At 41.6% G+C, this 15,062-nt stretch overlaps 1 protein-coding gene across 1 annotated transcript in view; it reads right to left on the minus strand.

The window, feature by feature from the left end:
* Positions 1-1,705: 1,705 nt before the first annotated feature.
* Positions 1,706-15,062, minus strand: part of PGK1 (phosphoglycerate kinase 1) — a 123,359-nt gene continuing 110,002 nt past the window's right edge. The window contains exons 2-12 of the mRNA XM_053473881.1: positions 11,622-11,691; positions 7,758-7,808; positions 6,777-6,932; positions 6,503-6,647; positions 5,173-5,276; positions 4,600-4,719; positions 3,868-3,982; positions 3,215-3,394; positions 2,928-3,105; positions 2,511-2,609; positions 1,706-2,184 (exon numbers count right to left, since the gene is read on the minus strand). Coding sequence (XP_053329856.1) covers positions 2,144-2,184; positions 2,511-2,609; positions 2,928-3,105; positions 3,215-3,394; positions 3,868-3,982; positions 4,600-4,719; positions 5,173-5,276; positions 6,503-6,647; positions 6,777-6,932; positions 7,758-7,808; positions 11,622-11,686 — 1,254 coding nt within the window. The 5' untranslated portion in view covers positions 11,687-11,691 and the 3' untranslated portion in view covers positions 1,706-2,143. The remainder of the gene's footprint in view (positions 2,185-2,510; positions 2,610-2,927; positions 3,106-3,214; positions 3,395-3,867; positions 3,983-4,599; positions 4,720-5,172; positions 5,277-6,502; positions 6,648-6,776; positions 6,933-7,757; positions 7,809-11,621; positions 11,692-15,062) is intronic.

Below are 15,062 nucleotides of genomic sequence, written 5' to 3' on the forward strand. Positions count from 1 at the left end.
AGATACAGAAATGATTGAGCGACAGGAGACAGAAGGTTTCAGTTAATGGTCTATATTCAGATGAAGGACTTATTAGTTGGGTACCTCAGGGATCTGTATATATACCCATACCTTTAAACATTTATACAGGAGACATTACTACGTCTCAACTCTCAATAGTACGGCATGGCTTTTTGTAGACGATGCAAACGTCTGCAGCAGGGTAGACATTCCTGGTGTAAAGAGCCGACTGGCAAGTGATTTAAGTAAATTAGAAAGAGGGTGAGGCAGCTGCAGTTTAATATGAAAATAATTCACTGTAGCAGCAAAAAAAGAGGTGGGTCTGCTACAGATCTCCGGTCAGACCTCCACTAGACTATTGTGTACATACCGGGGAACTAACGTGGCGGGACTCGGACAATCGTCTGATGGGAAGTCAGGAGGCAGTTGAGCCATAATGCTGCTCTTGCCATCCTGAGTTTCTCAGTCGTGACCAAGTTATTATATCTTTTATATGAATGGTGATCATTTTTATTTTATATGTGTGTTAAATAAAGATCTTCTTAAGGCAAAGTTGGAATGGATTATATATACTGATCATTACCTCTGGCAAACCGCTGAAAGCAGAATAGACTGTGGAAAGAAAAACAAATTTAAGTCTTCAGTTTATCACCGGTTTCACAGGAGTATTACATACTGGTACTGCATTTTGTTTTAGCTAGAAGATGAAAGTGTGTTATCTCACTTCTCATTATTTGAAGTTTTCGTTGTTGAGGCTTACTGGCTCTGGGAACCAACACCGATTTGGATAAAGCTTTAATTCCATTTTTTGCTGCGCTTTGTTAACAGACCTTTTGGTTCGGACAATTTTCAGATGGGTTTTGGTCATTTGGGAACAAACTTCAAAACAATACTTTTAGGTGCCTGCAACCTTTCGGGCTCACATCTCAGCAGCATCCATTGACTCCATAAGGAAGGCGATAGAGGAGCAGGGACTTGCCTGTGCACAATAGGGACTGGCTGCCTAAATTGTGAACGATATTTTATTTTGTGCTCAGGAACAGTATTTGAAGAAATGTCTTCTAATTTTAAAAACAAAAAAATCCCAAATTATTATTTTTTTTTATTTTATTATAAATCTTTCTGCTGCAGTTCCAGTAGGACAAAACTTGTACAATCTACCCCACCCGATTCTCCAGTCTCAGCCGAGTCTAATACAGTGACACTTCTAACTCATCTATTAACAGCTACTACCGAGTTGTAATGGAATCAGCAATGTTCTACATTTATGCCTGACCCAGCAGACCCCAGGTCCACACAATAGCCCCATTATGCCAAGTGTGAAGCACTGCCTCATCCTCACTCTTATAACTCACTGGGATCACTCTGTGCATCAGATGTTGAAGTCCACAATGAGATCAACACAGAAGATGGATGATGCCTGGGGATTATTATATAATATATACTATATACACACACACACACTAAAACACTCCTCAAGTTGCTTCAAACTAATAATCCTTGAATGTGTATAAAGCATGCACAGTACATATACCATAATTCAATGCATTTGGGTAAAGATATTCCAGGTAAGGTCAAATAGCCAGGACCCTTCATACCTTCTGTGTTAGCGTGGTATATTTCACTGGACAATACTGTGGAATTAGCCGATTATTTAAATGAAGGGTATACTGTATGTGTGCAAATAAATTGAAGCCACTCCATGTTTTTATATAGATTTTTTTTTATTATTATTGTGACCAGATTACTGGGGAGCCCATCAGTTCAGCTGTAAACCGTTAATACACAAGGGAAGTAAATCTAAATGTGTACACTAATGAACATACAGGGCAATATATACATCTAAGTGCACAATAAACAGTACTGAGAACAGACAGGAGCCTAGAACACGCTGCAGCACACTTTCTCCATCCAAGCAGAGAATGTCTTATGAATACCTTGAGACCCAAGTAATGCAATGTATTGAAGACCATTCATTTGCAAACATGTTATACTCTTAACAAAAAGGTTCCCAGCTGAGATCCATGGGGGATTTTCTTCTAAAGTGCTTGGGTTATTTTGGGCTGCTCATATGGTCTCCGTATTGCTCCCCAGGTCTCTGGACTAAACCGCTTTCTCCGTTAAATAAAAGCCCCCTGGACTGTTAAACATTGCTCAGAGCGTCAACTCCTGGAAGCACCTTGCCTGCAAGGAAATTTCAACAAAAAAAAACAAAAGAATTATTTGGAGACAGGACGAGCTTAAATTTGGACAAGAACATTATGTTGCTCTGCATCTGGCACTGTAGTATACAAAATCATGGCTAACTGCTTCCTAAATGAACAGTTTACTAGAGCATGGCCCCCTTCTGCAGATCTTAACACATGTTCATGCAGCTAAATAAAATAGTGCAGAGGCATACAATGCCAGTATGGCTTGAGAGCTACCATGACATGCAATGATGTAGAGCAGATCAGTATATAAAAAGCTTTGGCTGTAATAGTGTAGAACCCCCATGCCATGACAATCACCTTCTAGAAGCTCCAAGCTGGCTCCTCCTCCAGTGCTAACATGGCTGACTTTATCTTCAGTATCCCACTTGGCGCAGCAGGTAGCAGTGTCTCCTCCACCTAAGAAATGCATAAACCAGAAATATGTAGATTATATATACACACAAAGTTTTGAAGTCCATAAGAACAGCCAAATGGCTGAGTATGACTGAGTCGTGGCTACCGGACACTAAAATGTATCTGTATAAAAAACAAACTTCACAATGGATTTAGAGTTTTCCAAAGTTACTATTACTATGCTACAGTTACCACCCCCCATATAGAATGTAATTTTACAGGAGTTGAAACAATGCCCTCCCAAATATACGAAATGCCAATTACGAGAGCCAGACTGTTATGTTTTCTATTCCCAGGATCTTGTTACAGAACAAGTCTTACCGATGATGGTGATGCAGCCTTTTCCAGTGACCTCTACTACTTTGTCCATCACAGCTTTGGTGCCTTTAGAAAACTTGTCCCATTCAAACACGCCAACTGGGCCATTCCAAACGATTTGCTTAGCTCTACCCACAGCTTCAACAAAAAGTTTCATGCTCTCTGGTCCGCAGTCTAGACCCTTAAAGAAAAGCACAGCAGTTCAACATGCATACCCTTCAAGGAGGTCAAAATATACTAAGCTCTGAAGTTAGTCATGTGCTGCTGTTTCTCTCCCCATGCTAACTTACCATCCAACCCTCTGGAATCCCGGTGGCGACACTGGCCTGTCCAGTGTTGGCGTTCTCATCAAACTTATCAGCTGTTGTAAAATCTACTGGAAGGGTGATTCGAACGCCGTTTTTCTCTGCTTTGGCCATCAAGTCTTTCACAATTTTAGCACCTTCGTCATCGTACAAAGAAGTACCGATCTGGGAAAGAGGAAGTTTTACATGCACACGCAATACAACTTAATTATCAGCTACTGGAAAAGTTTTACATGTTTTCATGCCCAGAATGGCTTCTGTAACAGGAGGCTATCAACTGAGGCAGTCGGTTTCAAAAAGGATGTAGTGTTTTTATAGATGTGTGAGGGGTACACTGGGTATCCAGGTGTTTGCCTACCATAGCAGGCCTGTAGTTGCATCAGCGCAATTTAATCCTAGGAGACCCAATGTTTATATAAATTTGTAGGAACTAGATACCAGGTTTTACCACGACATGTACACGACATGCAGGCAATTTGTCATCCATTATTAGATGCAAAGTGTTCCAAGAACAGGCAAACTACAAAGAGGGGAGGCTTACACAGGTGGGAACGATCCAACAAACCACTTCTGCTAAAAACACACGAAGCAAACCTTACGCAAGGATAAACAATCTTCACATGTACAAAGCCTCCTACCTCCATATTGTTCAGAACTTTCAAGAAGGTGAAGGCCATTCCTCCTCCAATAATCATTTCGTTCACTTGATCCAGCATGTTATTGATCAGCTGAATCTTGTCCTTAACCTTGGCCCTGGAAATAAAAGAGAAAATCTTTCAGCGGCAGCTGTCTAGTGTGCCAAGAGATTTGCATGAATCTGTATGATCAGTGCCCTGCTCCTGACCTCAGGAGGGAGGATTATCCCATCCAAGACCTGGATTGAGGTTTGAAGCAGAGATAAAAAGATCTGCCATTCATTAAGGTGTCTTTGTGACCAAATGGATGCTGAACAATAGACCAACCAAGATATACATTATTAATACTTATCAAATATGTGGCTGACATATTTATACATACACAGACCTAAACAAGGCTAGTAGGCTTTATGCTTCACAGAGTTATGGTTTGCAGAACTACCCCCTGCCCAAAGATTAACGCTGTTCTTTACAGCTTCCTGAAGAATGAGCATGTTTGTACAAGTAACAATGCTTTATTAGATCCTTCAGTGGGTGGATAAGGGCTAGAACTTAGATCCCAAGCACTGAACGACCTATCTTGTTTTTGCAGAGGAACGCCTTATACAGATGTTGAGGGGTTCATATTAAAAAGAACTAAGTAAAGTGAAAAACGTTGCAGAACGACAAGAGCTATTTCATAGCGCTGCAGGTCAATAAGTAGACCAATTCCCTTACAGGTGGCTCACTACTTACCCTCCAAGGATGGCCAGGAAAGGTCTCTCTGGGTTCTCCAAGGCCTTGGCGAAGTAATCAAGCTCCTTCTTCATTAAGAAACCAGCAGCCCTCTGTGGCAGGTTAACACCAACCATGGAACTAAAAGAGGACACCATATAACTCTATGCACATCTCAACAGCATTTTACCATACCAGCAGATCCCATTTCTCTTTAGAGAGATCCAGAAACTTAAACTTTGATGGCTAACCTTTGACAGACAGGGAAAGGGATACATTATCATGTATATTTAGAGTATCGCAAGAAGGCAGCAGAAAAAAGCCAGTAAGACTGCCTTCAACTGTGTGCACAAAATGTGAATAATATTTAATCAATGATAAGCTGCAGGGTTTGTGAATTCCCCAATATCAGATAGACACACAGGCGTATGGTGTTAATTTGCTAATCAGCACCAAAACAACTATCTATTCCCTGTTGGGGATTACCGTGCTCCAGAGAAACAGGTTAATGAAGGTACTGCGGCACATTGTACACAACGCGTTCTTCATCCAATAGTATCAATTATAGACTGATGGTAGCAACATTCATATTACCTGTGGGCTCTGTGAGCAGTTCCAAAGGCATCGTTTATATAAACATCTCCTAGTTTAGACAGGGAGGCCCGGAAAGCTTCCACTTGAGCGGCATCTGCCTTAATCTATAAGACAGTAAAAAAAAAATGATATAATATATATAATACAACACATATTTCCCCTTTAGTTAATAAACCAAAAGGCATTAGGGGAGCTGGTAGTAAATGCTGCATGGACTCCAAATTCTATATAATGGCCGGCTAACCAATATACAGCCATAAAATGTGATTGAATCCCTGCTGCCTTTTGTACACACATTAATCACTATTTTAGCAGCAACCTGGGAATCTGAATGTTTGTACTCTCCCTTTTTGTATAGTGTTTTTGTGCTTAATAAAGTACTATAAAAAAAAAAATATATGGGTATGAAGAGAAAGCCCTATTTGTGCTTGGAAGAACAAAAATATAAAAGTTGTGTGGACACTATGTTTAAACAAAAGATATGCTAAAAATGGCACACAAAAAAAACCAAAAAAAACCCACAACTCCTGTCACTTGGATGGGGGGGGGTAAATCCCTCTGTCACAAAGAGGTTATCGTAAAATCAATCTTTACCTTAGTAAAATGGACTTTGGCTTTTGAAAATATTTTAAGTTTTATGAAATTGTATGTTTATCAAGAAAGAGTACGTAGTGCTCTACAGTATAATTAAAAATAATTGTTAAACCTAGGTACATTTGGGGTGAACAAATTAGGAGAGTAGGTCCTGCTTCACGGTGCTTATAACGTCTATGAAAGTTATGGAACGGCTGTGAACACTTTAGTTCTCTAGTTGGGGTCTCCAATTTCAGGCAGTAAAGGTCACTTAAATATAGGTCAGCATTTATCAGACTTTACAGTAGGTGACCCGCTTCAAGGGCAGCAAGTTAGAACGGGTCAAGCACACTAAAAAAAGAAGCTCTTCTCAACCTGACCTTCAGGAAAATGTCAAAGAGCAAAAGGTCTGCAGACAGCTTAAGATATGTTTGTTCTTATGAAGCAGGAACCATGACAGATTTAGAAATAGCACGTTGAGTGCATTCTATACAAGATCTAGTGGCAAGGGGACTTCAAACAAACAAAAAAATTAAGAAAAATAAGTAAAAAAATGGATTTAACAAAAGCACAGGAGGAGGAATGTTAGGACATAATCCAACATGAACATAGTCATACTCATAATCTAAAACCATAGGGTCAGAGGATTAGATGTAATGGAATGTAAGGGCTGAGTCTTTATATCAGAAAGAAATGGGAAGACTAGATGGGCCAAATGGTTCTAATTTTAGGTTTACAGAAAATGAACCCCTCCAACCTTGTTCCCAGCTGCATCTTTGCCCTTTCCTTCTTCCTCCACATGGAATCTCAGGTTCTCCAGAAGAATTACAGTTCCTGGAGCTGGATCAGCACACGCAGCTTCCACCTCTGGCCCAACACAGTCCTTCAGGAACAGAATATCCCTGTGTGCACAGAACACATGGATTTATGTATAGTCATGGATGGTGGGAAGAGGCCTCCGCTCAGCACATCATGCACACAAGGCATAAGTAAAATAATTAAAAAAAAAAAATAAAAAAAAATCATCATACCTTTTCATTAGGACTTTGAGCTCCTCAGCAACTGGGGCAAGGGAGTATTTGTCAGGCATGGGGACACCATCTGGTCTGCCAAGGTGACTCATGAGAACCACAGATTTTGCACCATTGTCCAAGCAATGCTGGATGCTAGGTATAGCGGCCTTAATCCTAAGAAGGGAAACAATTCAAATGTTTCTTATGCGTGAGTGATTTTTGCACACAATACGTTCATGAAGCCTGCAATGCGTGCAGGATGTGGACATTTAAACTCCCTAAAGCCTCAACGAGATGCCGCTAAGGGGAGAAGTTCCCCTGCGCTCACAGAGCAAGGAGAGGTCCTGTAGAGGATCCCGGAGCCAAGTATGGAAATACCTGCTTGGAACTGGGGGTATTGTCTGGGGAGGTGAGCTGGTGGGGGAGTGAGAGAGCGAGTGTGAGTAAGATCAGCAAAGTGTAGTCAGGCGGCTCCAATGAGGCTTATTTTTAAGATTTTGTTTTGTGGTTTTTTTTGTTTTTTTTTTTTTATTTCATTTATACATATAACAATACAATAACACTGACATGACAGTACTGAGATTTTTGTTTTGTGTTTTTTAAGATGCAAGTAAACAGTTTGCCAAAAATTCGATGATACATGTATTTTTGCGATTCTGCGTCTTGCGAGTATTGCTGTCCCTTACAGGTTCGAGCACATATAGATCATACGGAAAATACAGCCAACGCTCCTATAAAATGTAGTAAGGCTTCTAATAAGGAATTTAGTTAGTCCATCAGACACACCAAAACCCCTAGCGGACATTGCATCAAGGGAGCAGTAATTTACCCGCTTAATTACAGCACTAAGAACAATTCGAAAATGAAGTAAATAGTTTTTTGCGGTGGGCGAATCTACCTTATGGACAGTTTTGGCCATCTTTGCACATTTTGTCCCTCATATCATACAGTATATAAAAAAAAGGGAATAACAGGAAAGGAGAAAAAGTAAAAACTTACCTTTGGTTATTTGTGATCTGGTTATTTTTCATGGGAACATTGAAATCCACCCTAAAGAGAAAACAGAAAATCAGTCAATCATTTGTAGAACCGTCTGCTCAGCAAACATTTTCCTGATGGCTCTATAAACTCTTCATGTATGAGTTACCTGCGGGTCGTCAGGCATTGCCAAACATATAATAAACCGAGATTTATGTAGGCTGCCTTAAGTCAATGCATTTATCGCAAGGGAAAAAAAAATTATATTTTGTCTTTTTTTTTTTTTTTTTTTTTTTTTTTTTTTAATCAAGGAATCCATATACAGCCCCCATCCAAAAATAAAAATAAATAATCAAAAGCAAAAAATTAACACATTTCCCTGTTTGACTTGGGTAGAAGGCTACTTCTCAAACTGCACCACAATCACTTACATATAGGCTTTGTCCATGCAAATTGTATATAGCGATAGATAGATAAACACATTTTTAATCTCTTCTTGGCCCCCCATTCCCCCCCCCAAATTTCCTTGTATGCGAGAATAGACAGTTAAAGCCGCGGGCAGAGTCTGCACTGCAATAACATTTCACCCCAACGCGGGTAAAAACCGTAATCCCCTACAGAGAGAGAGACAGATTCACAAAGCACGCTGACGCCTAAACGTCTGTCTCGCTCACATCAGAATCCGTCAATGCCTAGCATGCAGAAACCGCGGAGCTGTTTTACCAGCCCCAATAATAACGGAGTTAATAATAATACAAGTATGTAATAAAACAAGGCTTTCCTTACACCAACAGGCCGGCTCCGACTGCTGACTGCGTGTAAAACGTGTTCATACAACATTTAAAGGGACACGTCAGCCATCGGAAAAACATTAATCCCATTGTACAGCACTGCTGAATATGATGGCGCTATATAAATAACGCATACTGTAATAAAGTGGTCCCTTTAACTTTTGTGGTGTCCCCTTTTGAAGTGCATTGGGGGCATTTTACAGAATCCTTCATATGCATTTGCCATCACCAGTACCAGGGGGGGCACTAATGACATTTCAATTGGGGACCTTTGAGCACTCACTCAGTGGTGCAAATTCTCTATAGCGGTATATATGTTTACTTTACATTGTGAATGATTAATATCTAAAGTATTCACATGTATATGCGTTGAAAAGTATGATAACAACATTGGACACGTATATGTTTTTCATATTGATGACCGACACAGGTAAAGTGCTGTATGTGGGATGTATAGACTTGTGGAAGGGAACCAATTAGTCGGTTATACATCCACCATACCTGTGCCGGTCAGCAATATGTAAAACCTATACGCGTCCTGGAAAAGCCAGCCAATGTGGTCCCCCTAATTGTCACCAGGGGGGGGGTTATAAATATAAATCCATTCCAGCAGATATGGTAGAGGTTTATACCATGAGGAAACTTGAACATGCGCAGGATAGGCATAAAAACCATCCTGAACATAAGACAAAACCCAAAGACTGAATAAATGCAGGGGGAAAAAAGGGCTAAATAGACGGGCTAAGTGTCTGCCGGCAAATTCTGCTTCATCACTACAAACCCGTAGGAAAACCGTGTATTAGGCTTAGTGACAGAGGATAACATGGTGTGATCACACGCTGCAAATCTAACCATTAAAAAAATGCCAATAAATGAGAAAAAACCCCCACTAACAGCGCTTCTTAGATCACCATAGACTGGGCTTGAGACAATCTTGCATCACAGTTACCTGGACAGATGTTTCAATTTTTTTTTTAAATGCAAGAAATCAGGCCAACACAGAATATTATATTGATTTGTTGACTCAGCTGACACTTTAGAGATGCAATGTTTGTAAAGCCCGAGAGAAATCCATGCTTTGAAGATACAATCTCAGAGAACTTTCACTGCAGTAAGAGCTTGGGTGGCAGTGTAGAACGCCCTGTAAAATCAATAAGATCTCTTGACTCGTTTAATTACACATCATGCAGGGCCTTCTATAGGGAGAATCCTGACAGTTATGACCCTTCAGGAAGAATAGCAAAGTTTAAGCACAACTCTCCCGTTACACATCCCTTTAGTAAATGAAACCAAGAATGTGAAGCTGGGCGATCAAGATTTAATATTCTAGTGTTTATCATGACACGGTTTCAAGGTCTAGTAGATCGGGCTAAGATAACAGAGCGACGGCAAATACAATTGGCTAACACGCAAATATATATATATATATATATATTTTTTTTAATCCAACACTAGTAATAAGAAGCTCTTTACAGAAGCTGTCCAGGCAGTGTCAGTAGTTAGATACAAGCCATGCTCCAGGGCCAGGCTTGCAGGGATCAGCGTTTGCTCTTGGCAGGTATCCGTTAGACCCTTGGGAAGTTTCCTTATAACACGTGTGACGGTACTTGAAACACGCTTCAAACTCCTAAACCACGAGACAGCGACAGGGTTCTGAGACAGTACATAGAATATAATATAGACACACACATATATATACATATATTATATATTTATATGACCAGCATGCAGCGTATAACTCAGCTGTCAAAAGACCAATACTGGCAACATCTCCCGTCATTCATGGCTATTTCAGGCTCTAGAAACACCCCTGCCAATTATAGTCCGAAGGGCCGGGTGCAGCCATGTATCTACTACTGGCATGGGCGCTGCTGAAAGACATGTACGAGGCTATGACTGTACCCTTAATAGGCAGACTGATATTGTACTGGCCTGTGAACACCCGTTACAAACACTGTCAGCCAACAGTATACCTCTAAACGACAGGACTGAATCACACTCCCAGAAGAGTCATTTGCCTTCTTAGCAAACTGATCTAAACCCGGTACATGCAGCGGTGGGATCGCAGACCGTATTACCCATTACGCGTCAGAAGATTGCGACACCTATCCATCCTGCTTAAGGATATGACTCGGTACACACGCCCTCTGAGCAGAAATACAGTACAGTGCCGTTAAACACGTCTCTCCATTCATACACACAAGGATGCTGCTCCATCCCATAAGACCTTTGGTTGACCTTCACAGCAGACAACACATGGAAAACACACATGGGATGAGGATATATATATATATATATATAAAATTAAAAAAAAAGCGTGTATGGACGGCCTCAAAGGAAAATAAAATTAACAGAGGGAAAGAAATCTTAGGCCTAAAGAGAGTCTTTAAAACACAATATAGGTCACAAAAGCTCCACTTGCATCATTGTGGAATCTGGTACCGGTGTAACCAAATCATCACCTGAAAGCAGGTCAATTCTACAATCATTTCTGTGTAAACGGGGCTTTTAGGGAGTTCAACTGCATTGAAACGGGGTAACACACCCGCAGCAAGATGACACATACGGGGGGGGGGGGCGTTAAGTGCCACCAGTGACGGGTTTAAAGTCGGTCCAGATGAAGAATATTTGTAACGGCCTACAGAGACCTGATGAACGGGCACCGCAGGGAGCCACACTGCAACAGTGGCTACCAGAAGAGGCATCATGATTGGCAGCACAATGTTAGCCCATAGAGCGGGTGTGAATGTGTTAACAGCCAGCTCCAGGGCATCGCAGCCACAAGACACACCCACGCCGCATTACAGCAACGCGTACAGCACCGGCCAGATCCCAACGCCTATAGCCTTCTAGCTGAGGGTGATAGGAGTGGCACTCGAGCAGCATTTGTTAGACTGCTTTCCGTTTCATTAACCGCTGTATGACCTCATTTCTCTACATCGTTTCTAATCATATCGCTACACGTTTTATTGCTAATAATTAACCACCATTTGCCTAGTGATCGGTAAACCAGCGTCACTAGCATAGCAAATAGGTTAACGTATTCACGGCCACGCTCAAGCGCTAGCAAACACGGCAACCCCCGTTCTCTCACCTCATTACTACCCTCTTCCCCTTCACGTCTACTTTGTCCAGGGTTAACTTGGTGGAGAGAGACATGTTTGCTGCGGAGACTCCGTTAGGCTCACAAATGCGAGAGGCGTATCTCGGATCAGGTGACCTTAACATCGCAGAGGACCCGCGTCAGGAGGCCTGTGATTGGTGTGCTCTGTAGGGTACAGATCATGAGAAGGCTACAATTGGTAGATTGGGCTGTCAAACGTGACAGGTGGACCGCCCTGAAATAGAAGTATAATGGGCGGGGCGAAAGGAAACTGTCATTTCTGAGTCGATAAAGCGTGTGATGCAAACCTGGTTGGAAGGGCACGTCTGTCACGTCGGTCGGAAAATGAGGCAAACTGTAGGGAACATGAATATCTTATTCAGCCATTTCTAGAGTAGCTCGTGTGGAAATATATCGTCAATTATGTTTAAAATGCATTCACCAGCTTTCAGGAAGTGCAGGAGGCCCAGGGTATGCAATTAACCGTGAGGAATAATGTTCTGATGAATCAGCAGATAACTTTGATGGGAGAAAGGGGGTCCTTTAGTGGGTACCTACCCCACCTGTTTCCCCTGCATGCACCAACTACCCTCTATTCAGTACCCCAACTCGCCCCCTCAACCCACTCTTACTGTCAAGGAGCCTCCCATTCAACTGTCCACTGGGCGAGGAGTAGGTATACCAATATTGGATATGCATAACTATATATCCACATTTTGTGGCCGTAGCCCATCAATGGCTGCCACGGGGCTCTACCAGAAAGAACATATATCTACACCTAATATAATAATATTAAGTAGTGATCAAAAAAATAATCAGTGTGTGCATAAAATGCAAACGACCAGCTCAGTCCTTATTTCATTTACCAATATCCTTTGTGATGGGTGCTCAGGCGATGAATTAAAGGGGATCCCAACTCCCAACAATCGGACAACAAAGTCCGTTGGCACTTCAAAAATGAAAGGAAACATGTATCATTTTTATTAAGGTCCTTGTCCTACATATAAAATACATGCCAGTATCCAGAGGGCAATCCATAAAGTGCAATAAAAAATGCCAATGGTTAACATATTTCGCACCGAATGTGCTTTATTAAAAGCCATCTGACTGTGAATGATGTAGCCAAAATACCAATAAAATCTCTAAAAACACCCGTAGGTGCCGCAGTAATCCAGCCTTCGGCTAGTTAAAGGGCTCTTCCCCCTAAATTAACTTTGGAGTGTAAATACTGTCTCATACTGTGTCTGATATATCTTATGCTGGAGTGTTATTAAGCCTCTCAGGGTTGGCATATATTGCTGCATCACATTCCCAGGGAGTTCCCAATAAAAACCAGTAGCAATGTTTCATTCTTCATGATTTTTTTTCTTTTGTACATATCTTAACTTCCGTCTCTCTTTTTTCTATACTTTAAATAAAGTAGGTTACAAATCTTTTTTAAATTTTTAAATTCAATGCCCTAGGACAGGGGCATCCAACATGCGGCCCGCGAGATCTCGAGGTGCAGCCCGCGTAAGATCGGCAGCCAGGGCAACCGATCTTACGCGGGCCGCACCTCGAGCCCTGCCACTTACCTGTGGGAGGATCTTTTGTACTGCATAGAGGAAGCGGAACCCAGCAGAGTTCACGTGACATCACATGACGCTGCTCCAGTCCTGCTTCCTTTGTGCAGTACCAGGGAACGCAGAGGGAGGCTGAAGTCTGTGAGCGGCATCGAGGAGCTGCAGCGCAGGTAAGGGGGTGGGGAGGGTGTTTGAATGAGTATGCGTGATTGAGGGAATGAATCTGTGAATGAACGAGTATATGAATGAATGAGTGTGTGTGTGATAGCATGGAAGTGTAAGTGCTGGAACCTAGGCATGATGGGACTGTGATTGCTGTTAGCAATCACACTCCTATCATGCCAAGTCAGCCAGTACATGCTGAAACCTGGCTAGCTGCCCCCTTGTGTATTGATGCTGCCAGCAGTATGGGGTCTGCACATCACTTATAGCCACCCTGTACCAGCATGTACTGGCTGACTTGGCATGATAGGAGTGTGATTACTAACAGCAATTACAGTCCCATCATGCCTAGGTTCCAGCATTTACTGGATGGATGTGTAAGTGCTGAAACCTAAGCATGATGGGACTGTGATTGCTGTTAGCAATCACACTTCTATCATGCCAAGTCAGCCAGTACATGCTGAAACCTAGCTAGCTGCCCCCCTTGTGTATTGATGCTGCCAGCAATATGGGGTCTGCACATCACTTACAGCCACCCTGTACCAGCATGTACTGGCTTAGTTGGCATGATAGGAGTGTGATAGCTAACAGCAAGCACAGTCCCATCATGCCTAGGTACCAGCATTTACTGGTTGCCTGGGTATGATTGGCGTGTGATTGCTGTTAGCAATCACACTCCTATCATGCCAAGTTGTATTGCTAATTTGTTTTGTCCAATTGTGGTGTGTTACCTACTTTTATTAAAAATCTGAGTTTTTATTATTATTTTTAAAGGTGGGGGGTCATTTTCGGTTTTGGCTAAGTGAACCGTGAATGTTTTGGTCCAGAATTTTCATTTTGGTGCATCCCTAGAATAAATAGAACTATTTAATTTTTAATTATCCTGAATTTGCAGTCAAAAAACTTTCTAGGCCCAGAAATCAGTGGGAGGAAAAGTAAAGGTTTTGTGTCATTTACTTTATTTTAATCTACATATTTTATTAAAGGCCATATTTTCTCACAGTGAAAAATGAGTGCGGCCCTCGCACATATACAATTCTGATGAAGTGGCCCGCTGCAGAAAAAACTTGGACACCCCTGCCCTAGGGCCTGATTTATATACCTCACAGCCCTCCAAGACACAATTTTGGGGCACTGTAATGCCATGTTACCCCACTGTACAAATCTATTGAGGTGAAAATACACTCCTGTGGAAAAGATGGTTTTACATATCAGGACATAACAATCATCTGTTCCTAAGCAGCTCTAAAAACTAGGTAAATAAAACCTCAGATGAACAACACGTGACATGTTACACCGTGTCATGATTTATTTAACCAAAATAAAGCCAAAATGGAGAAGCCATGTGTGAAAAAAACACCTTATGATTCAATAGCTTGCAAAACCACCTTTAGCTTTACAATGTTGCTTCAGTTTATTGAGGTTTGCAGGCATTCGTTAATGCACAGCTACTTTAAGGTCCAGCCAAAGTATTTCAAACGGGTTGAGGACTGAACTTTGACTGGGCCATTGCAACACCTCGATTTTCTTCTTTTTCAGATATACTGTTGTAGATTTGCTGGTGTGCTTGGGATTATTGGCCAAATAACTTGGCAAAATAAGCCCAAATCATCACCCCTCCACCACCAGCTTGACAGTTGGTACAAGGTGTTTGTGCTGATATGCTATGTTTGATTTTTGCCAAATGCGGTGTTGTGCATTAGCCAAG

Source organism: Spea bombifrons, chromosome 8, assembly GCF_027358695.1.
Source record: "Spea bombifrons isolate aSpeBom1 chromosome 8, aSpeBom1.2.pri, whole genome shotgun sequence".
NCBI lineage: Eukaryota > Metazoa > Chordata > Amphibia > Anura > Pelobatidae > Spea > Spea bombifrons.